Source organism: Aethina tumida, chromosome 7, assembly GCF_024364675.1.
Source record: "Aethina tumida isolate Nest 87 chromosome 7, icAetTumi1.1, whole genome shotgun sequence".
NCBI lineage: Eukaryota > Metazoa > Arthropoda > Insecta > Coleoptera > Nitidulidae > Aethina > Aethina tumida.
Genome location: NC_065441.1, coordinates 2,106,048 through 2,124,556, shown reverse-complemented (window position 1 = coordinate 2,124,556; position 18,509 = coordinate 2,106,048). Strand labels below are relative to the sequence as shown.

Here is an 18,509-nt window from a genome sequence, read left to right as displayed (position 1 = left end):
ATTTTTGACAAATTTTGAAGAAGTACAATAAACCTTTTATATATTTATTTATTTGTGACAACAGTAAAAACATTATAGAGGCACTTTTCCTCAGTAATATAAGCAAATTACCTCAAAATATATACATATCTGATTATTTCAGAAATATTTACTTAGTGTGACTTTTGATAGATTTTAAAAAAGTATAATGAACCTTTTATATAATTATTTATTTGTGACGAACAGTAAAAACTTTCTAGAGGCATATTTCTTCGGTAATCTGAGCAACTTTCCTCAAAATATATACAAATCCCTGACTATTTCAGATACATTTACTCAATCTGAATCTGAATCTATATGAAAGATATAGATTGAGTAATATAATATAATATATAATATAAGTAGTATAATAAAAACATTCCAAAGAAAAATATGAGCAATTTATTTAAAAAATGTAATTATAGAAAGTAATAGTTTCACAAGTGATGTTAAAGCCACCAAATGTGATATTAAACAAATTTATTGTTAACTTATCTTAGCCCCTGATAATCTGTTTGAAAATGAGTAGTTACATCAGAAATTTTGCATTAGTGTATGTGAAAAATATAAACAAATCAGTATCAATTACTCTCTCTTTGTTTTAAATTTACTAGAAATATAGTTATATCGTTGGTTGGAGATAATTTAATTAATCACAAATTAAATATTTTGGCTTGATTTTTTCCTGACATTTTAAATATAAATTCTTGTTTCCATTTGAAATAAAAATACTGCACATATTATTCAAAATTTCTCCTGCTGAATGCAGATGGCAGATGGCGAGGTCCATGGGGAAATGTTTTGATTATTGATGCATATATATTTATATCGGTTGATCCCTACAGAAAACAAGGTTGTCCACAAGTGTCCAATGAAAGAGCTTATGGAATATATTCCTTCATAACTAGAATGGACCGGTCTATTTGAAATAGAATAGGCCAGCGACATCTGCTGCGTTCATAAACTAGTCCCAAGAACATTTCATTCATGTGTTCATTCTTGGCAAAAACCGCAAATTAAGCAACGTTTATTGTTTCACACCGATTTGTGCAATTAATAAATGTAACACAGTGAGATAACAAGGCACAACATTCATCGCCGTTTTTAAACAAATATTTAAATATAAACATTCCGAATGTCGAAAATAGATTTATTGTAAAGTGGTAAATGTCATTGGTATTGTTTACCTTGAAACCTCGAAGCCGAAACTTCCGATTCCACGCAATTAATTCAGGCCCGACCATTTTTATTCGTGCACATAAATTACAAAATCATCGTTTAAGTTGGAAACTGTTTGTTTTGGAGCACGGTTAATTAAGAGCGTTAGTCTAATTTAGGCGCACGAAAAAACCGGGGCTAAAAATAAAACCCGGAACGAAAATAGGAACCGCGGAAATAACTGATTGTGAGCAAGACGTCGGAGTGAGACGGCGACTTTTTCAATAGTAATTGGAATGCGGGAGGCAAAAACGAAGGAAAAATATGAACGAGATATAAAACGTGCGGGGCACAAAGAATCGTGTGATTATAAAAGAGTTCAATGGAAAATGTGGAAATACAAGAGGGATAAGTTTTTTAAAAATAATGTTGAAAATAACGATAAATATGGCGAGGGAGCGTGTGTGCTCCTGCTTTATCAACAGTAACATTCCAATAATAATTCAATAACAAGCGACATTTTAAATTAAATAAAAACGAGATAAGCATTTTTTATACCTACATGCACAACGGTTCAAAACACTTATAATTTTAATGGGGATCGCCACTTGGCCATGCGATTTCGAAAGTTCTCACTCTCACTTTTCACACAAAATCTCTTAGAATCTCCAATTACGGTAATTTTATTAGCTTGACATGTTTCTATAACTTGATAATGACGAAAATTCGCTATAAAAACCATAATTAACATAATATTAACAAAATATTACTGTTATGTTTATTTAGTAACTTTATATCATTGTTTTTTAATATTTACTGAATATGACTTTTGATAGTTTTTGAAAAAGTATAATAAATCTTTTACATATTTATTTATTTTTTACAAACTGCAAATAATTCTAGATACATTTTTTCATAACATAAGCAATTTGCCTCAAAAATATACTAATCATTGACTATTTCGAACATATTTACTCAAAGCTTTTGGCAACTTTTGAAAAAGTATAATAAATCTTTTACATATTTATTTATTTATTACTAATTGTGAAAACTTTCTAGATACATTTTTTCTTAGTATAAACAATTTACCTCAAAATATACATATTTCTGATTATTTCAGAAATATTTACTTATGCTTATACATAATATATCTTTAACTATCTCAGAAATATTTAATCAATACTTTTAATAATTTTTGAAAAAGTATAATAAATGTACATATTTATTTATTTTTTACAAATTCTGAAAATATTTTTGATACATTTTTTCTTAGTAAAAGCAATTTACCTTAAAAATATACATATATCTAACTATTTCAGAAATATTTACTTATTGCTTTTGGTAGCTTTTGAAAACGTACAATGAATCTTTTATATATTTATTTTTCACAAACTGTAGAAACTTTAAAGACACTTTTTTCACAATATAAGCAATTTATCTCAAAAATACAGCACAATTTACTTCAAAAATATTCATATCTATTCAGAACTATTTATTCAACATTTTAGGCAGTTTTTGTTTATTTTTTACAACTGCAGAAACTTTGTAGATACTTTTTTTCATAACAAGCAATTTATCTCAAAAATATACATATCTCTGACTATTTCAGAAATATTTACTTATTTTTTTGGCAGGTTTTGAAAACGTATAATGAACTTTTTACATATTTATTTATTTCTTACAAACTGCTGAAAATTTGAAGATACTTTTTTTTATAACATAAGCAATTTATCTCAAAAATATATGTACCTATATATTTTTGACTATTTCAGAAATATTTACTCAATGCTTTAGTTAGTTTTTGAAAAAGTATAATAAATCATTTTATTTATTTATTTTTTACACATTGTGAATACTTTTTAGATACTTTTTTTAGTATAAGCAATATACCCCAAAAATATACATATATCTGACTATTTCGAAAATATTTACTTATTGTTTTTGGCACCTTTTGAAAACGTATAATGAATCTTTTACATATTTACTTTTTTTCATAATATGTGCAATTAACCTCACAAATATACATATCTTTGATTTGAGAAATATTTACTTATTGTTTTTGGCACCTTTTGAAAACGTCTGATAAATCTTTTTTTACATATTCATTTATTTTTGACAGACTATAAAAACTTTCTAGATGCTTTTTTTCGTAATATAAGCAATTTACCTAAAAAAATATGCATATCTACTATTTTAGGAATATTTACTCAGTCTCACTTTTGGCAGTTTTTGAAAAAGTAATAAATTTTCTAAATATTTATTTTTTACAAACTGGATAAACTATTTAAATACATTTTTTCCGTATATAAGTAACGTGTCTAAAAAATATACACATCTCTGACTATTTCAGAAATATTTATTTAATCTTAATCTTGGCAGATTTCGAAAATGTATAATACATTTTTTTATTAATTTATTTATAGTAAAAAGTTTATAGATGCAATTTTCCATAATATGAGTAACTTGTCTAAATAAACATATATTTAGACTATTCTAGAAATATTTACTGAATCTTTATTTATTTATTTATTTATTTATATTTGACAAACGATAAAAATTTTCTAGAAGCACTTTTTTACCTGAAAAAATGGAGTTTGTTTACTGATATGACCTTAAAAGGATCTTGACAACAACTTTTTACATAAATATATATTTATTTTTAATTTCGTTAACATTCTTAATCAATTATTAATACTATTAACAAATAATTTAAATATTTGTAGAGTAAACAGAAACAGAAAAAAATAAAACCTGATTTGTTATATCATAATTATAATATTGTAATATTAATTACATCAGCATTATTAATGTTAACTGTATCTTTGAAATGAAAATCGAAACGTCCATTTCAGATCCCCTTTTTTATTCATTTCCAGACATGTCAATATCACATTGGAGTGTTTTTAAAACCGATTTCTTGTATAACAGTGAAACAAGAAGTATATTTAATCTGTATCATTACAAACTATAGTACATAATTGAAGATTGATTATGGGTGTTACTCAACAGGAAAAACTAAAAATTCGTCAAGCATTTAAACTATTAATCATGCATTTTAATGACCTTATCTGCGCAATTAAATTCGCTTAAAATAGTGATAACAGTAACTAACCCGAATCTTCCGATAAACATCAGCAGTTTTCCATTTTGTGCGAGCTCACAAAAACCGATTGAAAATTATATTACCGTAAAACATTTTGTTTAATTATTTTTTACCTTGACCCCGTTTCCAATTCAAAACGATTATTTATTTATTTAACAATTATTAAACAAATTCGTGGTTGTCGACGAAAAACGAAAATTAATTTATATAAAATGAAAACATTACATAATTCGGGTTGTGCAATTGTTGTTTACACTAGTGGAAGGAGATCATTCTCGAATTTGTTACTTGGTTTTTAATGCGACGTTTAGTTAATTAATTTATTGGGATGCTGGGATTAAGAGTTGGTGATTGGGGGAAAGGGGTCTCAGATGCTTTGAATTCACATTCCACACTGACAATGAATGACTGATTGAAACTAGAGAATAAGAGCAAGAAAGATGATTTATAATTTATGGTTCGTAGTTATTTTAAAACAGTTTAATATAAATTAGAAAGAATTGAACGTAAAGAAGTGTGAACAGTAAATCTCAATTTAAAAAGTATCGTCAGATTGATTGATTAATTGTTTGTTACTTTTTACTGATACATTGAAAACTTCTTTCGTAACCTTCCCATTAGTTATTCTCTTCTTAACCTTTACCCCAGCACTTTTGTGCTCGTCCCACTTTAATAACGTTAAAAAAAAGGCAACACAGACAACATAAATTTTAATCCACCCCGACCACGCAGAGATTCGAAATTTCACTCCACAAACCCAGTTAACGGTCCCTCTCATCCCCTAACGCCGACACACACACACACGGATCGATAGTAAACGTGGTCGCCACGTGATTGGGGCGGCGGGCAGCGCGGGAAAAGGGGGCGGCCGCCCCCGTCCGCCTCTCTTTGTTCGCGGACATCGATTCGGGCGCACGACGCCGGCCAGACAGACGCTCGCGGCGGCTACGTCGTCGATGACGTCTCCGCGTGAGCGTCGCGACGGTTTGAACTTGGGAAACGCTCAATGTTACTATGGATTGATACGTTTTTGTAGATTTGACAGGCGAGGGACGGTTATTAATTGCTGCTTGTAAATCTGTTCAACCTTCAACTGAGTAAAAAACATTTATTCAATATATTGAAAACTATTTATTAATTATTTAATATTAATTCAGTGTCGAAAACTAAACTAAAACTAAAATGCGTCAAACAATCCAACTTGAAACGAAAGTATCACGAACTTAACGAAATGACAATGAGATACTTTAATCGTGAGGTGCGCGCGCATCTTTTGTTCCTGCAACTTTAATTCTAGCCACGGGACAAAAGGTGGCGACTCTTGTCATTACTTACTTGTTACGTTTCGTGCAAAACAAATAAACAATCTTGTTTCTTTGACTTTTACATTTTTTTTTAATTTTTAATCATTCAGCATTAATTTGGATACATTAATTAAGTACTATTTAATACCACCATTATTTATTTCATAGTTTCTATTAATTTTTCATTTAATGTTCATAGTAATTATTAATTATTATATATTTTTTGCAGGTAAGCCCAAACCTTTCACCAATTCGAAAAGGCCACGGAGTAAGTGACAATTTCAAGCAGAGTAGTCAACAATTTGCGTCCTCGTTTTATTTGAATTTTCATCCGGAATAATTTAAATTAATGCAGTTCGTATCTGAATGTCAAGGATTTACTGATTGACGACGATTTTATCAAATATTTGCTCAACCTGGTAAACTCGTTCGCACTCGTTGATTGATCGTTTAAAACAATTTCAACGGGTTTCCGATCGGGATAACGTGGAGGAATTGGTTGGTTATTAAATGACAGGAATTGTGCCACCGAACACGGTCTAAAAATAAAACGTAAACTGGTTCTATATTAGGAATTCGTTTCGGATTCATCATAATAATTCACTTAGTACGTGTATAAATAGGAATCGGGTAAACAAGTTTCAATGAGCATTTTTGTTATAAGTCAAGAAAATACTTAAAGGAAATCGATAACATAATTCAAGTGGGATCGTGAAATAAATATTGACCATAATTTAATGATTAATATCAAATCACATAAAACAGAATTTGGTCGAGACGCTGATTGGCCGTCGTTAACAGTCAATTAGGGGCGCCTAATTAATACAGATCGGATCCGGTGTTGTTGCATACACGATTCGTTTTATACATTTACGTGTTTTGTATGACCTGGAGTTGTTATCCTTTGTCAAGGTTGGAGTTTAGGCGAGTTTTCGAATCGTAATGTTAACAACGTTTTGCCCGCGAAACCAGAAACAGCAACATTTAATTGCGATGACTAAAACGAGCGAGACGGACAATTGTCATTGGGATCAAATCGAAAGCGAGAGAAAAAAACGGACGTTCGCGTGTGTGTAAAAGAGAACGCGACTAATACTTGTCTCCGGTGATTAAAAAGAGAGAAAGGCCACGCTTAAATGATGCAAGTAAGAAGGAGAGAGGTGGAGTGTTGCACTTGCATACTGTGTGCGAGAGTGCGAAGGTGAATGAGTGCATGTGAAAGAATGAGATGGCGGAATGTTTGTTTCCTGTAAAGTGTGTGCACTAAACGGATAAATACCCAGTATCACTTTAATGAGGTTCGATTTAATCGATTTTTCCACGTTCCATTTTGAATTATGGGGATGGATTTAGAATTATCGGCCTTTGGGGGAGGCTTTTATTCATTGAGGATCGTTTTGTAAAACGTTTTCAGTCGTAATATGTTATGCATACATAAAATAAATATTAATTATTATTCTGATCGTAAAGAACCACATAAATTTATCATAAAGCGCTGATAATTACATGTTAATTCCTATTATTGACATGAAAATAATTCTGACCTACATATTTTTCTTTTCAAATAAGTAATGGACTAATAATTTCTTGTTGCGTCATCGTAACAGATAAATATGTAGTAGATCTACATGTTAATAATTGTTTTTTCTTAACCAAAATGATAATTCTATGAAAACCTAGTCGTCGGTTCAATGACACATACATTTTTTCGAACGCATAATAATCCGTCCATCATTGGCGAAAAACTGATTGGTTTCGAAACAACGTTGCCAGTTCTACTTTTGTATCCTTTTATATGTTAAAATCTTAAAAACAATTTAAAAAATAATAGTTTTTAATCGTAATATTTGACTAACTATAGTTTTTGAGTTAATGTTATGTTAAAACCGAAAAGAGTTAGAAAATTATTATTATTATTAATTAATTTTTTATTATAAAATTTGATTAATAAATATATTTTTATATTTTTAAATGATGTTATTTAATAAGATAATGTACAGTGATGTCCAAAAAAGAACATTGTATTATATCTCTAATTAAATGATATTTATGTTTATTTAAAAATTAATTGAAAATTTGACATTAAATAATAAAAATTATGTTAAAATCTTAAAAATAATTTGAGAAATAATAGTTTTTAATCGTAATATTTGATTAATTATATTTTTTGAAATTTTTAAATTATACTTTTTAATAAAAGTGATGATGAGATAAATAATATTTAATATACAACAATACAACAAAAACTATATCAAGAATTATTCTAATAATTGTTATTGTTACGCTAATAAATGAAAAGAGTTAGTAAATGTATTTTTTTATTATAAAATTTGATTAATAAATAGATTTTTATATTTTTAAATAACGTTTTTTAATAAAATAATGTAGTGATGTCCAAAAAAATGGGACATTGTATTATAACTTCTAATTAAATGATATTTATGTTTATTTAAATATTAACTGAAAATTTAACATTAAATAATAAAAATTATGTTAAAATCTTAAAAACAGTTTGAAAAATAATAGTTTTTAATCGTAATATTGGAATAACTATAGTTTTTGAAATTTTTAAATTACACTTTTTAATAAAAGTGATGATGAGATTAACAATGTATAATATACTACAATATAACAAAATCTATATCAAGAATTATTCTAATAATTGTTAATGTTATATTAATAAATAGATTTTTATATTTTTAAATAACGTTTTTTAATAAAATAATGTACAGTGATGTCCAAAAAAATTGAACATTGTATTATACCCCTAATTAAATGATATTAATATTTATTTAAATATTAATTGAAAATTTGGCATTAAATAATAAAACTTATGTTAAAATCTTAAAAACAGTTTGAAAAATAATAGTTTTTAATCCTAATATTTGAATAATTATAGTTTTTGAAATTTTTAAATCATACTTTTTAGTACAACAAAAAATATTTCAGAAATTATTCTATTAATTGTTATATTAATAAACAAAAAGAGTTAGAAAATCTATTTTTTTATTAAAAAATTTGATTAATAAATAGGTTTTTATATTTTTAAATAACGTTATTTAATAAAATAATGTACAATTATGTCCAAAAAATAAGAACATTGTATTATACCTCTAATTAAATGATATTTATGTTTATTTTAATATTAATTGAAATTTTGACATTAAATAATAAAAATTATGTTAAAATCGTAAAAACATTTTGAAAAATAATAGTTTTTAATGGTAATATTTGATTAACTATAGTTTTTAAAATTTGTAAGTTACTCTTTCTAATAGAAGTGGTGATGAGGTTGACAATTTATAATATACAACAATACAACAAAAACTATATCAATAATTATGTTAAAGTTATGTTATTAACGATAAGAATTAAAAACTTTATTTTTTTAAAATTTGATTAATTAACAAATTTTTATATTTTTAAGTAACCTTGATTAATAAAGTAATGTACGGTGACGTCCAAAAAAATAGTACATAGTATTATACCTTTAATTAAATGTAAAGAAAATATTTTAAATTTTATTTATTATTTAACTTTAGTTTTGTTCAAATATTCTTTACTAAAATATATCTCAGCTAATTTTGTCCATTTTGTCGATGTTTAATTGCTTTACTAAACCTATTGATATTGTATGAATTAATTTTTTATTTACCTTTTCTTATCAATTTTCAAAAGAGTATGTAGTTTCATACTTGTTAATAACTTTATAAACCATTTTTTATGAGACATCTTAAAGCTTTTAGTGAAGTCAGCAATATATTTAAACCTTGATTTCTATGTTAATTATTATTTTACTTCCCTCTGCATTGCTATGTTTCTCTTTGTTAGAAATAAGGACATACAACGTAAATATACATATTAGAATGTGGTTTTTCTTTGACTAACCAAATAGCAGATGAATTTAAAGTAAAAAATAAAAAATTTATAGAATATTGAATTATATTTTATATGGTCTCTAGATAAATTTTTAATTAAACCCAGTTATCTAATAAAATTGTATTAATTAGAGGTTTTTAAATTTAAATAACAATATTCAATTAAGTCATTTGACATTTATTAAATTTTATCATGAATGCCTTTAAAGAAGTATATTTATGATTTTAAAACGGTTTGAAAAAAATATTTTTTATTTATATTCCATTAACAATTGATTTTTATATTTTTCTACAAAAATAATTATATTTTTTACAGTTTTTAACTGTAAAATATACTTATTTATTTTAATTGTAAAATTTAAATTAACATTTGACAGTTATTAAACTTCATCAACAATTAAAAAAAAACAAAAAGTTTGATTAAATTTTTATCATATTGAACTTTTTTATAAAAGAAAAATCCCAAAGAGAATATAAAAAAATAGACGCGACAACGTCGCACCCGTTGCTGGTTTTTCACCGAGGATTCCAGAAATCTGCGCGGCCGTCCGGTGGCGCCGCCTCGCGTCCCACTCGCCAACCGAACCGTCATCGGGCCCCGTCCACTAGCCGAGGGGAAGACGGTAGTAAAGTGAAACGTCTACCGCGAACGAGAAACGTACGTGCGACCGAAAATCTCCGCCACGGACGATGTGAACACGGGCACACAGCGGTGTGTGTGTCTAGTGCGTGTGCCCCCTGAGAACGCGTAAACGTAACAGTGCAACCGCCCCCCGAGCAAGATGAGACGGGCCGCGCCGCCACCGTGCTAAGCGAAGCCGCAGCCGAGGAACACGGAACACTCGGGAGAACGGGACACGAGCCGTGTGTTTTGGTTATTGCTGGTGGTGTTTGCGTTCGTTTGTTGTTCTTGTGGTGTCCGGTTGTTTTGGTGTCATGCGATCGGATTAGCGATTAAATGAAGAAGCCCCCACGGTGAGAGTTCTGTGCGCTCCTCGCTCTTCGGTGGCGTACGTGCACGCACACACAAGCGCCGCAAAACGGAAGAGAGATATGTGCCCGAATTGCACCCGTACGAATCGGGTCAAGGGCCCTATTTTTGCCAGAGCGGTCCGTCCGTTTTGCGACACTTGCTGGTCGATTGTTCGAGACGAAAATCTTGTTGCGACTGTCAATGGTGCAACGTTTAATACTTGGATCGTGTAAACACACACGGGATTGATCATTGAAATCGTCACAGTTTTAGTTAAATGGCCGCAAAATAGCGACGTCACACCGAACACACGGTTCCGTGTTGTTTACTACGTTCATCTCTCCTTCTCCCAGTCTTCGATTATCCGGATTTGGTTGTTTGTTGCCGCAGAATTGCGTTGCGAACAATGGAAATGGAGCGGGAATTCACACCGATCGAAACGGCAGGGATGTTTCGTCACTTCTTCTAAATTTCCTTTGTTAAAACGTCTCCAAGACTATTATTATTTACTATTTCATAGGATCATAAATTAAAAACAATACTGATCTTTCCGATGTCAAAACAATTAATAATTTGACAGACAACACAAACTGCGACGACTAAATAGTGAAAGAAATATACTTATACCACTAACTAATAAATGTTAAACAAAATTAAACAACAAGGTCATTTAGATACTATCATTTAAATGCATTTTATCCTGTTCGTTTATCAAACAGTAAAAATCAAATCTGTATCAAAATATATACAGTTATCTTAACCACATTGCAATTGAACGATGAAAGAATTTATAAAAAATCACTATTAGAGAATACTGAACAGCAAAGTCATTTAGATACAATTATTTAATTGCATTTTATTTGAGAGTAGAACTCACATCTGTACCAAAATTTAGACAGTTGTTAAACGCACAAACTTTAGCTGAAGGATTAAACTATTTATAAATATTTACCGCCAATAAATATTAAACGTTAAAGAAAATTGAACAACGAAATCATTTAGAAACAACTATTTTAATGCACGTTCAACTGAACTACTGTAATAGTCAGATCTGTATCAAAATTTAGACAGTTGTTACCTTAACTACCCAAAGTTTAGCTGAAGGATTAAATTGAACAAAGAAATCATTTAGAAACAACCATTTTAACGCAGTTTTAACTGATTCAACCACTGAACTGCAATAATCAGATTTGTATCAACATTTAGAAGGTTGTTGTCTTAACTACACAAACTACATCTGAACGATGAATAATAAATTTTAAAGAAAATTGAACAACAAAATCATTTTCAACTGAATCATTCACGGAACTACTGTAATAATCAGATCTGTATCAAAATTTAGACAGTTGTTACCTTAACCACACAAACTACATCTGAACGATGAACTAATTTATAAATATTTCCATCAATAACAAACGTTAAAGAAATATGAACAACAAAACCATTTGGAAACATCTATTTTAATACATGTTTAACTGATTCATTGACCGGTCTGTAATAATCAGATCTGTATCAAAATTTAGACAGTTGTTACTTTAACCACACAAACTGCAGCTGAAAGATGAAATAATTTATAAATGTTTACCATCAATAATAAACGTAAAAGCAAATTGAACAACAAAATCATTTAGAATCCATTATTTTAATAAATAATTATCTGGTTCGTTGATCAGACTGCAAAAATCAATGATATATTTTGACACTTGTTAATATTAACTGCGTCTAAACATCGAGAATTGGGGATAATTCAATACATTTTTGTCTGATTCGTTTATCAAAATGAAACCATTAAAGAAATATGTAAGTTTAGTCCTTATAACAACTTTAATGCATATAATTGAATTTGTTTATCAATCGAATCAAAGCTATTTTTGGTTTGCCGCATTTTTATCTGGTTTAAACACAGATGAAATTGATCAGTATCTTGTTTACGTTATAAACGTGTTGTTGTATAATATTATTTATAACAATGTAGTTAATAGTACCTAAATCTGATTTGTTAAAATTAATATAATACGTTTAAGAAGAACATATAAATCGTATTTGTTCATCTAAACTTGCATCTGTTTGGTGTGTATACGTTTATACCTGTTGCACACCCAGTTTTCCAGTTTTGCATACCTGCAAAGAAGTTTAACTTTGAAAAACAAATCCGTACGAAGCGACACGAAATTCCCCAGTTTTACGAAACGACGGTGATTCATCTGGTGTTTTTCCGCGTTTGCGATTTTATTAATTGTGCTGGAGAAGTGCGAGAATTAGCTAATTTGGGGGATCATTTTGTACACCGTAATCTAATTCGTGCTGAAAGTTTGAGCCAACTCAAAAAGTTACAACGTAAGTTTTAATCAAGATTGACCTAAATAACTTGTAGCCTGTTCCATTGTCTTATCATCGGAGACTGATTTTGTAATGGCAATTCCGTACACACAAAAGAATCTGTTTTTAAAATAAGTAATGAACAAAAAGGATTCTTAGATTAATGAAGAATCAAAATGTGTTTGTTTTAGTTAAAAAAGGTCCTTTATCAAATTTTCTTCATTTAAATGTTAGGGGGATTTATTTGGTGAAATGTGTTTTCGTTTACATAAAAATTCGGATTAATGAAAGTGGTAGTTAACCTAAGATTTTGAATAAGCGATGTACTATATTTCAAAATATACTTAATTAATTAATTAATGGAAAAAAGGTAGGAAACTAAGTTCCTAACATAAATTAGTTTAATAGAAGTTGTTTATTAAAATTATAACTTTGATTTCTTTAAAATAACACATAAATAATGATCAATTTCTTGAATTAATAAAATCTCTTTTCTCTAATTTTATCTATAAAACTGATTTAAATGTATATGTAAAAAATAACATTGACCTGCACATTGATTATTATTAACCTTTGAATGAAATAAGTTTTTATTGAATCACAAAAATGCCATTATATTGGAGCACCCTCTTCATATTGAATAATTAAAATGTAACAGAAGTAATATGCAGGCAATATAAAAACAGATGTCTTGGAAATACCGGCCGTTTCGAAAGGTTATCTCCTGCGTCATCAACCAATCGTCACCGTGATTTGCATTTGGCATCTCGCAGCCAGCCCTCTTTCCCCAGCATCCTGTTCTAAAAAAAGAAAAGGGTGCATTTCATCTTTTCCGATTCGTTACGACACCTTGAAAGGAAACGCTTTGCACAACACACGAGTTTGTGACGTTGGTCAAGGCCGGAAAAACCAAAGATTTCCTTATATCTGATAAAATAGTGTGACAGCAGGTTATTTACCTGGTGCGTTTTTTTATTGTTGTTGTACGAGCGATAAGGTTTCATATCCACTTTGTTTGTTTATTGTTTTATTGCGATTTGTTGTTAAACGAGTCACTTTTGACGGTATCTTATAAGAACACGCACAAGATTTTCGCCAGAATTTACTATTTTGCACGTTTTCCTTTTTCAAAATTTTATTGTTAAGTTGGACAACGACGAATAAATGATTTGTTGACAAATATGCACGGCCTAATTTATAAACAATGCACATTTGTCGATAGAAATAGTCCCGGAAATTAATAAAGACACGATTGGCTCATTAAAAATCGATCGAAAACTGAATATCTGTTGTGATTTTGCTGAATTTTTTGCGGGCAGGTGTTTTGGGGGATGATGAGAAGGGCGAGGTTCCCGTGCGTCAGCCTTGCACGTGTAGTCAGGTCCATTAATAGTGAGAGAGAGATAGTGAGAGAGGGTCCGAGTGTCTCGAAAATCTTTAAATAAACAATTTGCCCGAAAACAAATTAACAAACGAGAAACTGTAAGTACAGATTTGTTCACATAACAAATTACCTTTTTATTACAAATGAGAATCCGACTAATTCGTCGATCGTGATTCGCAACTTTTTCGGATCATCATGCTTTTATATATTTTTTTGGGGGCTTTAACATTTGTTACGGAACTGATGGCAATAAACTTTATCTAACGAAGCATTTTAATAGTTAGATAAGTTTTTTCTGTGCACTAATTGGGAGTAATTTACAAACACACAGTTGGCCTATTCCATTTCAAATCGACTGGTCCATTTTGTCCATTTTTTAGATGACGAATTTGGATCATACTTTGTTTAAAATGTGCGGAAAAATTACTATTTTACTACAAACTTCCAACAATTAGCAATACTCATTTTTCTATTTAACAATTTATTTAAATTATGTAGTTTGTTGAGCCAAATAATAAGTAGCAAACACATCTAGACCTAGAAACATTGTTTAGAAAGAAAAAGGAAGAAAATATCTATAAACCCATCAATTTTGAAGCTAGAAATTTTTGGCATAAACGTTAACGAAGGATCATCCTATAAACAGCCATTAATAATACTCCCAAGTTTTATACAGGGTGTTTCTTATTTACGTTTAAGTTTGTTCATCTTATAACATCAATAAGTTTATTATTTTCAGTGAAACATGTATGTTTTAGCATAAATAGAATATTAAAATCCTTTCGATTAATATGTAACTAAGTTAACAATTTCAAAGTACCACAAACGCCCTATATAGTAATGAAATATCCTGTGTATCATTTTTAGTTTAAAGTTACATATCTGTAAATAATTTACACATTTAATTTCGAGTTTTATGTATGAGAAAAATCACATTTTACAACGAAAAAAGAATATTACTTGATTGATTTTGTTATTTAAACTATATTGATATAAAAGGAATGACACACAAATTTAATTTTACTGAATAAAACGTAAAATATGAGCAGTATCGAATGGAATAGGTCACTCAGGTGCATTTTTTAGATTAAACGTTTAGAAACGTGACACAAATTTATTAATATTTGATCGGCGCATTTTTTGTCCGGAAAATTACATAGTATCAAACAGTTAATTATCATTTAGCGCTGACGAAATCCATAATTGATGTCGTCGTTCTCGTGACGTCTTATCCTAATAATTTGTTTATGTGTGTTGCGCATTCTCGCCACGTTAATCGTTCGTGCGATTTTACATTTGATATTGTTGTGTAGTTTTACTAGAAAATTGGACGGGACCCAAAAAAATTATTACGCGTGTTTTTGACAATCGTGGAAAAATTGTTTTCGTATTTTTAGTTGTGTCACTATATAAAAATTTGCGTTGTTATGAAAGTGCCAAAAATATCACGTTGTTGTTGTTATTGTTATTTAATTTAATTCGAGGTTTAAATTACACAAATAATAAAAATGCGCCCCATTCTGTTTCACCCCGACATTCATGATGTGTAGCGCAAATTGTTAATAACCCGCCTCATCATTTTGCCAACTAATCGACACATTTTCTCTGTTTTCTTCTCTTATTATTTACCAGCGCCCCTTTGAAATTGACGGCTTATTAATTAATTGCGTGATTAAATTGATCGAAAAACAATTTCTAAGGAGCGCAGCCTTTCCGCACACCGCTTATTCACAAGCTGCAACTAAACTCTCTTATTGAAATTGTCGCCTCTTGTTGTCAATTGATCAGATTCGATTCGGTGTTGATTGTGCGTGTGTTTTTGTTGTGTTGCAGTGTGGAACGAGACCGCCTGCGGGAGCGGGATCGTCAGGCACGTGCGCAAATGTCGCAGGTCCCGGATCTAGACGAAGGTGCCGGATCGGGGCCCCTTTTCGGACAGCCGATCAAGGTAAGTGGACTAATTCAAATTTAATCGAATATTCGGATAACGACGGTTTTGTAGTCAATCAAGGAAAGCTTTTATTTCTGAAATACGACAAGTAAAAATTTATTTTAAAGAAGCGTAATTTTGAAATATAAAATTCTTGGAAAGTAAAAGAGATAACTCTAAAATATCTTAAGAAACATTTGTTATTAAAAATTGTAAAAAAAGTTGAAAGTTTAATATTTGAAAGTGTCGCAAAGTAAAAAGTGTCTGTATAGAATAAAGAAAAATGTTTATTTAGAGACAATCCAATTTTTGGAATCTAAAATTGTTGAAAAATAAAACAGAAATCTTTAAAATATATTGAAAAACATTTGTTATTAAAAATTGTAAAAAAAGTTGAAAGTTTAATATTTGAAAGCGTCACAAAGTAAAAAATATCTGTATAGAATTAGGAAAAATGAAAATTAACGTCTCAACATGTTAAATGAATATGAGAGAAATGTAGAAAAATCAGTAAATTTGAAAATCTAAAATTGTCAGACATGAAAAATATCTTAAGAAGATTTAAGAAGAAATAATTTTCTTTTGTTTTATTAATGTAACTTGAAATATGTCTCAAAAAGAGACTTTGAAAATAAAAATGTATGGATTATTGAGTTTCACTGTTTTAAGTTATGAGTCACATAAAAGAAACTTATTAGTGAAGAAAAAACCTCAGAAACATGCTGTGAATGTGAAAACCAACTGATTTTAACCATCAAATATGTTAATTACATTGTAATTTTAACATTAGCTCTGTTATTACAAAAGAACATTTCGATTTTAGAAAAGACATACATATTGATTATGGAATGAATAACGAACGTGTAATTTTAATGTAGGAACATGTTTTATTACACCGTATTCTGTTTCAAATGTCTAGGTTAAGAAACGAGTAATTGCCAATAACGCTTTTAGAAGGGCAACATACTTACTCCTCATTTTTACGATTATTTTACGAACATGTGCACAACTAATAAAACATAATACAGTTGTTGCGGTTGTAAATGTAATTTGGACAAATTATAATTTAGATCAACAACGAAGATTCAGCTCCGAAAATAAACAACTTACTCAATTTGTAATGCAACTACCGGGAATCAGAAACCGCAGTTGCGATTAGATACCTAATTTTATTTTAAGTGACTGTTCATTGTAGGCAAATTTGTGGCGAATTTTGTACAGATAAAACATGTAATTTATTAGAAATGATAACGTTAGATATAAGTGTTTTCCCATGATTGCACTGAAAAATTTGGAATTACTTTTTCTGAAATCGTGCTGGAATCCAAGTGTGGCGAAAACGCATACTCGGCTACATTTCAACAGAGGAGAACGTAATGCTGCACTGCACGTAGCTCGATAATGGACCGCGGATTATTAACGATTGTTATTTGCACCCCGAATACCGTGTCGCCCGTTTTCATCCCCCGCCCAGTTTAATTAATATCCGTGTACCAATTTTGTATGCGGGTCGCCCTTTTTAAAACATTAAATAAGTCGATAAAAAACACCAATTCTCGTGAGTGTGTGTGGAAAATATAAACGTGCAGTTTGTCGGGTGACACCCCCGCAAAAAGTTGTTGCGCTACGAACGTACGAAAAACAAGCGTCGCCCCGTTTCGGAATCTTGGTTTAAAAATAAACCGTGCCGCATGTGCGAGTGAGTAAGTTTTCGGAGCGGAGCGCAACACATTCCGACCCATTGACAAAATCATTTACACCATTATCCGTCGTGGAATAAAAGCTTTCCTAACGACCGCACCGTTTTTTCGTTATTACACCAGCCAATACAATAATATATAATTAACGAACAATATAATTGAATATGTTTTGTTGTCGTTAAAGGTCAATCCGTCATCGACCGATCCGGTCACGCAGCAGATTCAACAGAAGCTAGGCGATTTCGGCGCCTTCCGTCCGTATCTCGGTCAGAATCATTTGATCGGCGTCGACGGTGTCATACCGCCCAGTCCGGCGCCGTCGTCGAGGCCGCCCTCCTTCCCGTTGCCGCCCTCGAACTCATCAGCCGCACCCAGGTAACGATAATAATAACTGTTATTTACATTTCACGACAAATACATTTCTACTTATGTTGTTTGTTTTTTAAAGTTTGGTTTAAAACATGTCCTTATTTTGTCTTTTAATTAAACATACATCAGAGAAGTAGCACTCACATTACTAAATTTACGTTAATTAGGAAACGCTCACCTCTAATTAAATACAATATAAATAATAATTAGACTACCATATATTCTTCCTACTATTATTCATTTTGTACCTAATTCAAAATAATTTCTACTTAAAATAAATCCTAAATAAAATATGAAAAATATATATTTGTTAATTAATTTACACATGACTTAATCAAAATTGTTAATATTTCGTTGGATACCCTTTGGTCAT

The 18,509-nt window shown here is 30.0% G+C and overlaps 1 protein-coding gene across 3 annotated transcripts in view; it reads left to right on the top strand.

The window, feature by feature from the left end:
- The window catches only part of LOC109597233 (AF4/FMR2 family member lilli), a 55,324-nt gene that overhangs the window by 16,281 nt on the left and 20,534 nt on the right, over window positions 1–18,509 (top strand). The window contains exons 1-4 of one of the 3 annotated variants that reach the window (XM_049969570.1): window positions 9,999–10,436; window positions 14,073–14,235; window positions 15,971–16,085; window positions 17,952–18,142. In XM_049969570.1, coding sequence (XP_049825527.1) covers window positions 16,020–16,085; window positions 17,952–18,142 — 257 coding nt within the window. In that variant the 5' untranslated portion in view covers window positions 9,999–10,436; window positions 14,073–14,235; window positions 15,971–16,019. Of the gene's footprint in view, window positions 1–9,998; window positions 10,437–14,072; window positions 14,236–15,970; window positions 16,086–17,951; window positions 18,143–18,509 lie in introns of those variants that run through there. The other 2 variants (XM_049969569.1, XM_049969568.1) reach the window with 2 other exon arrangements.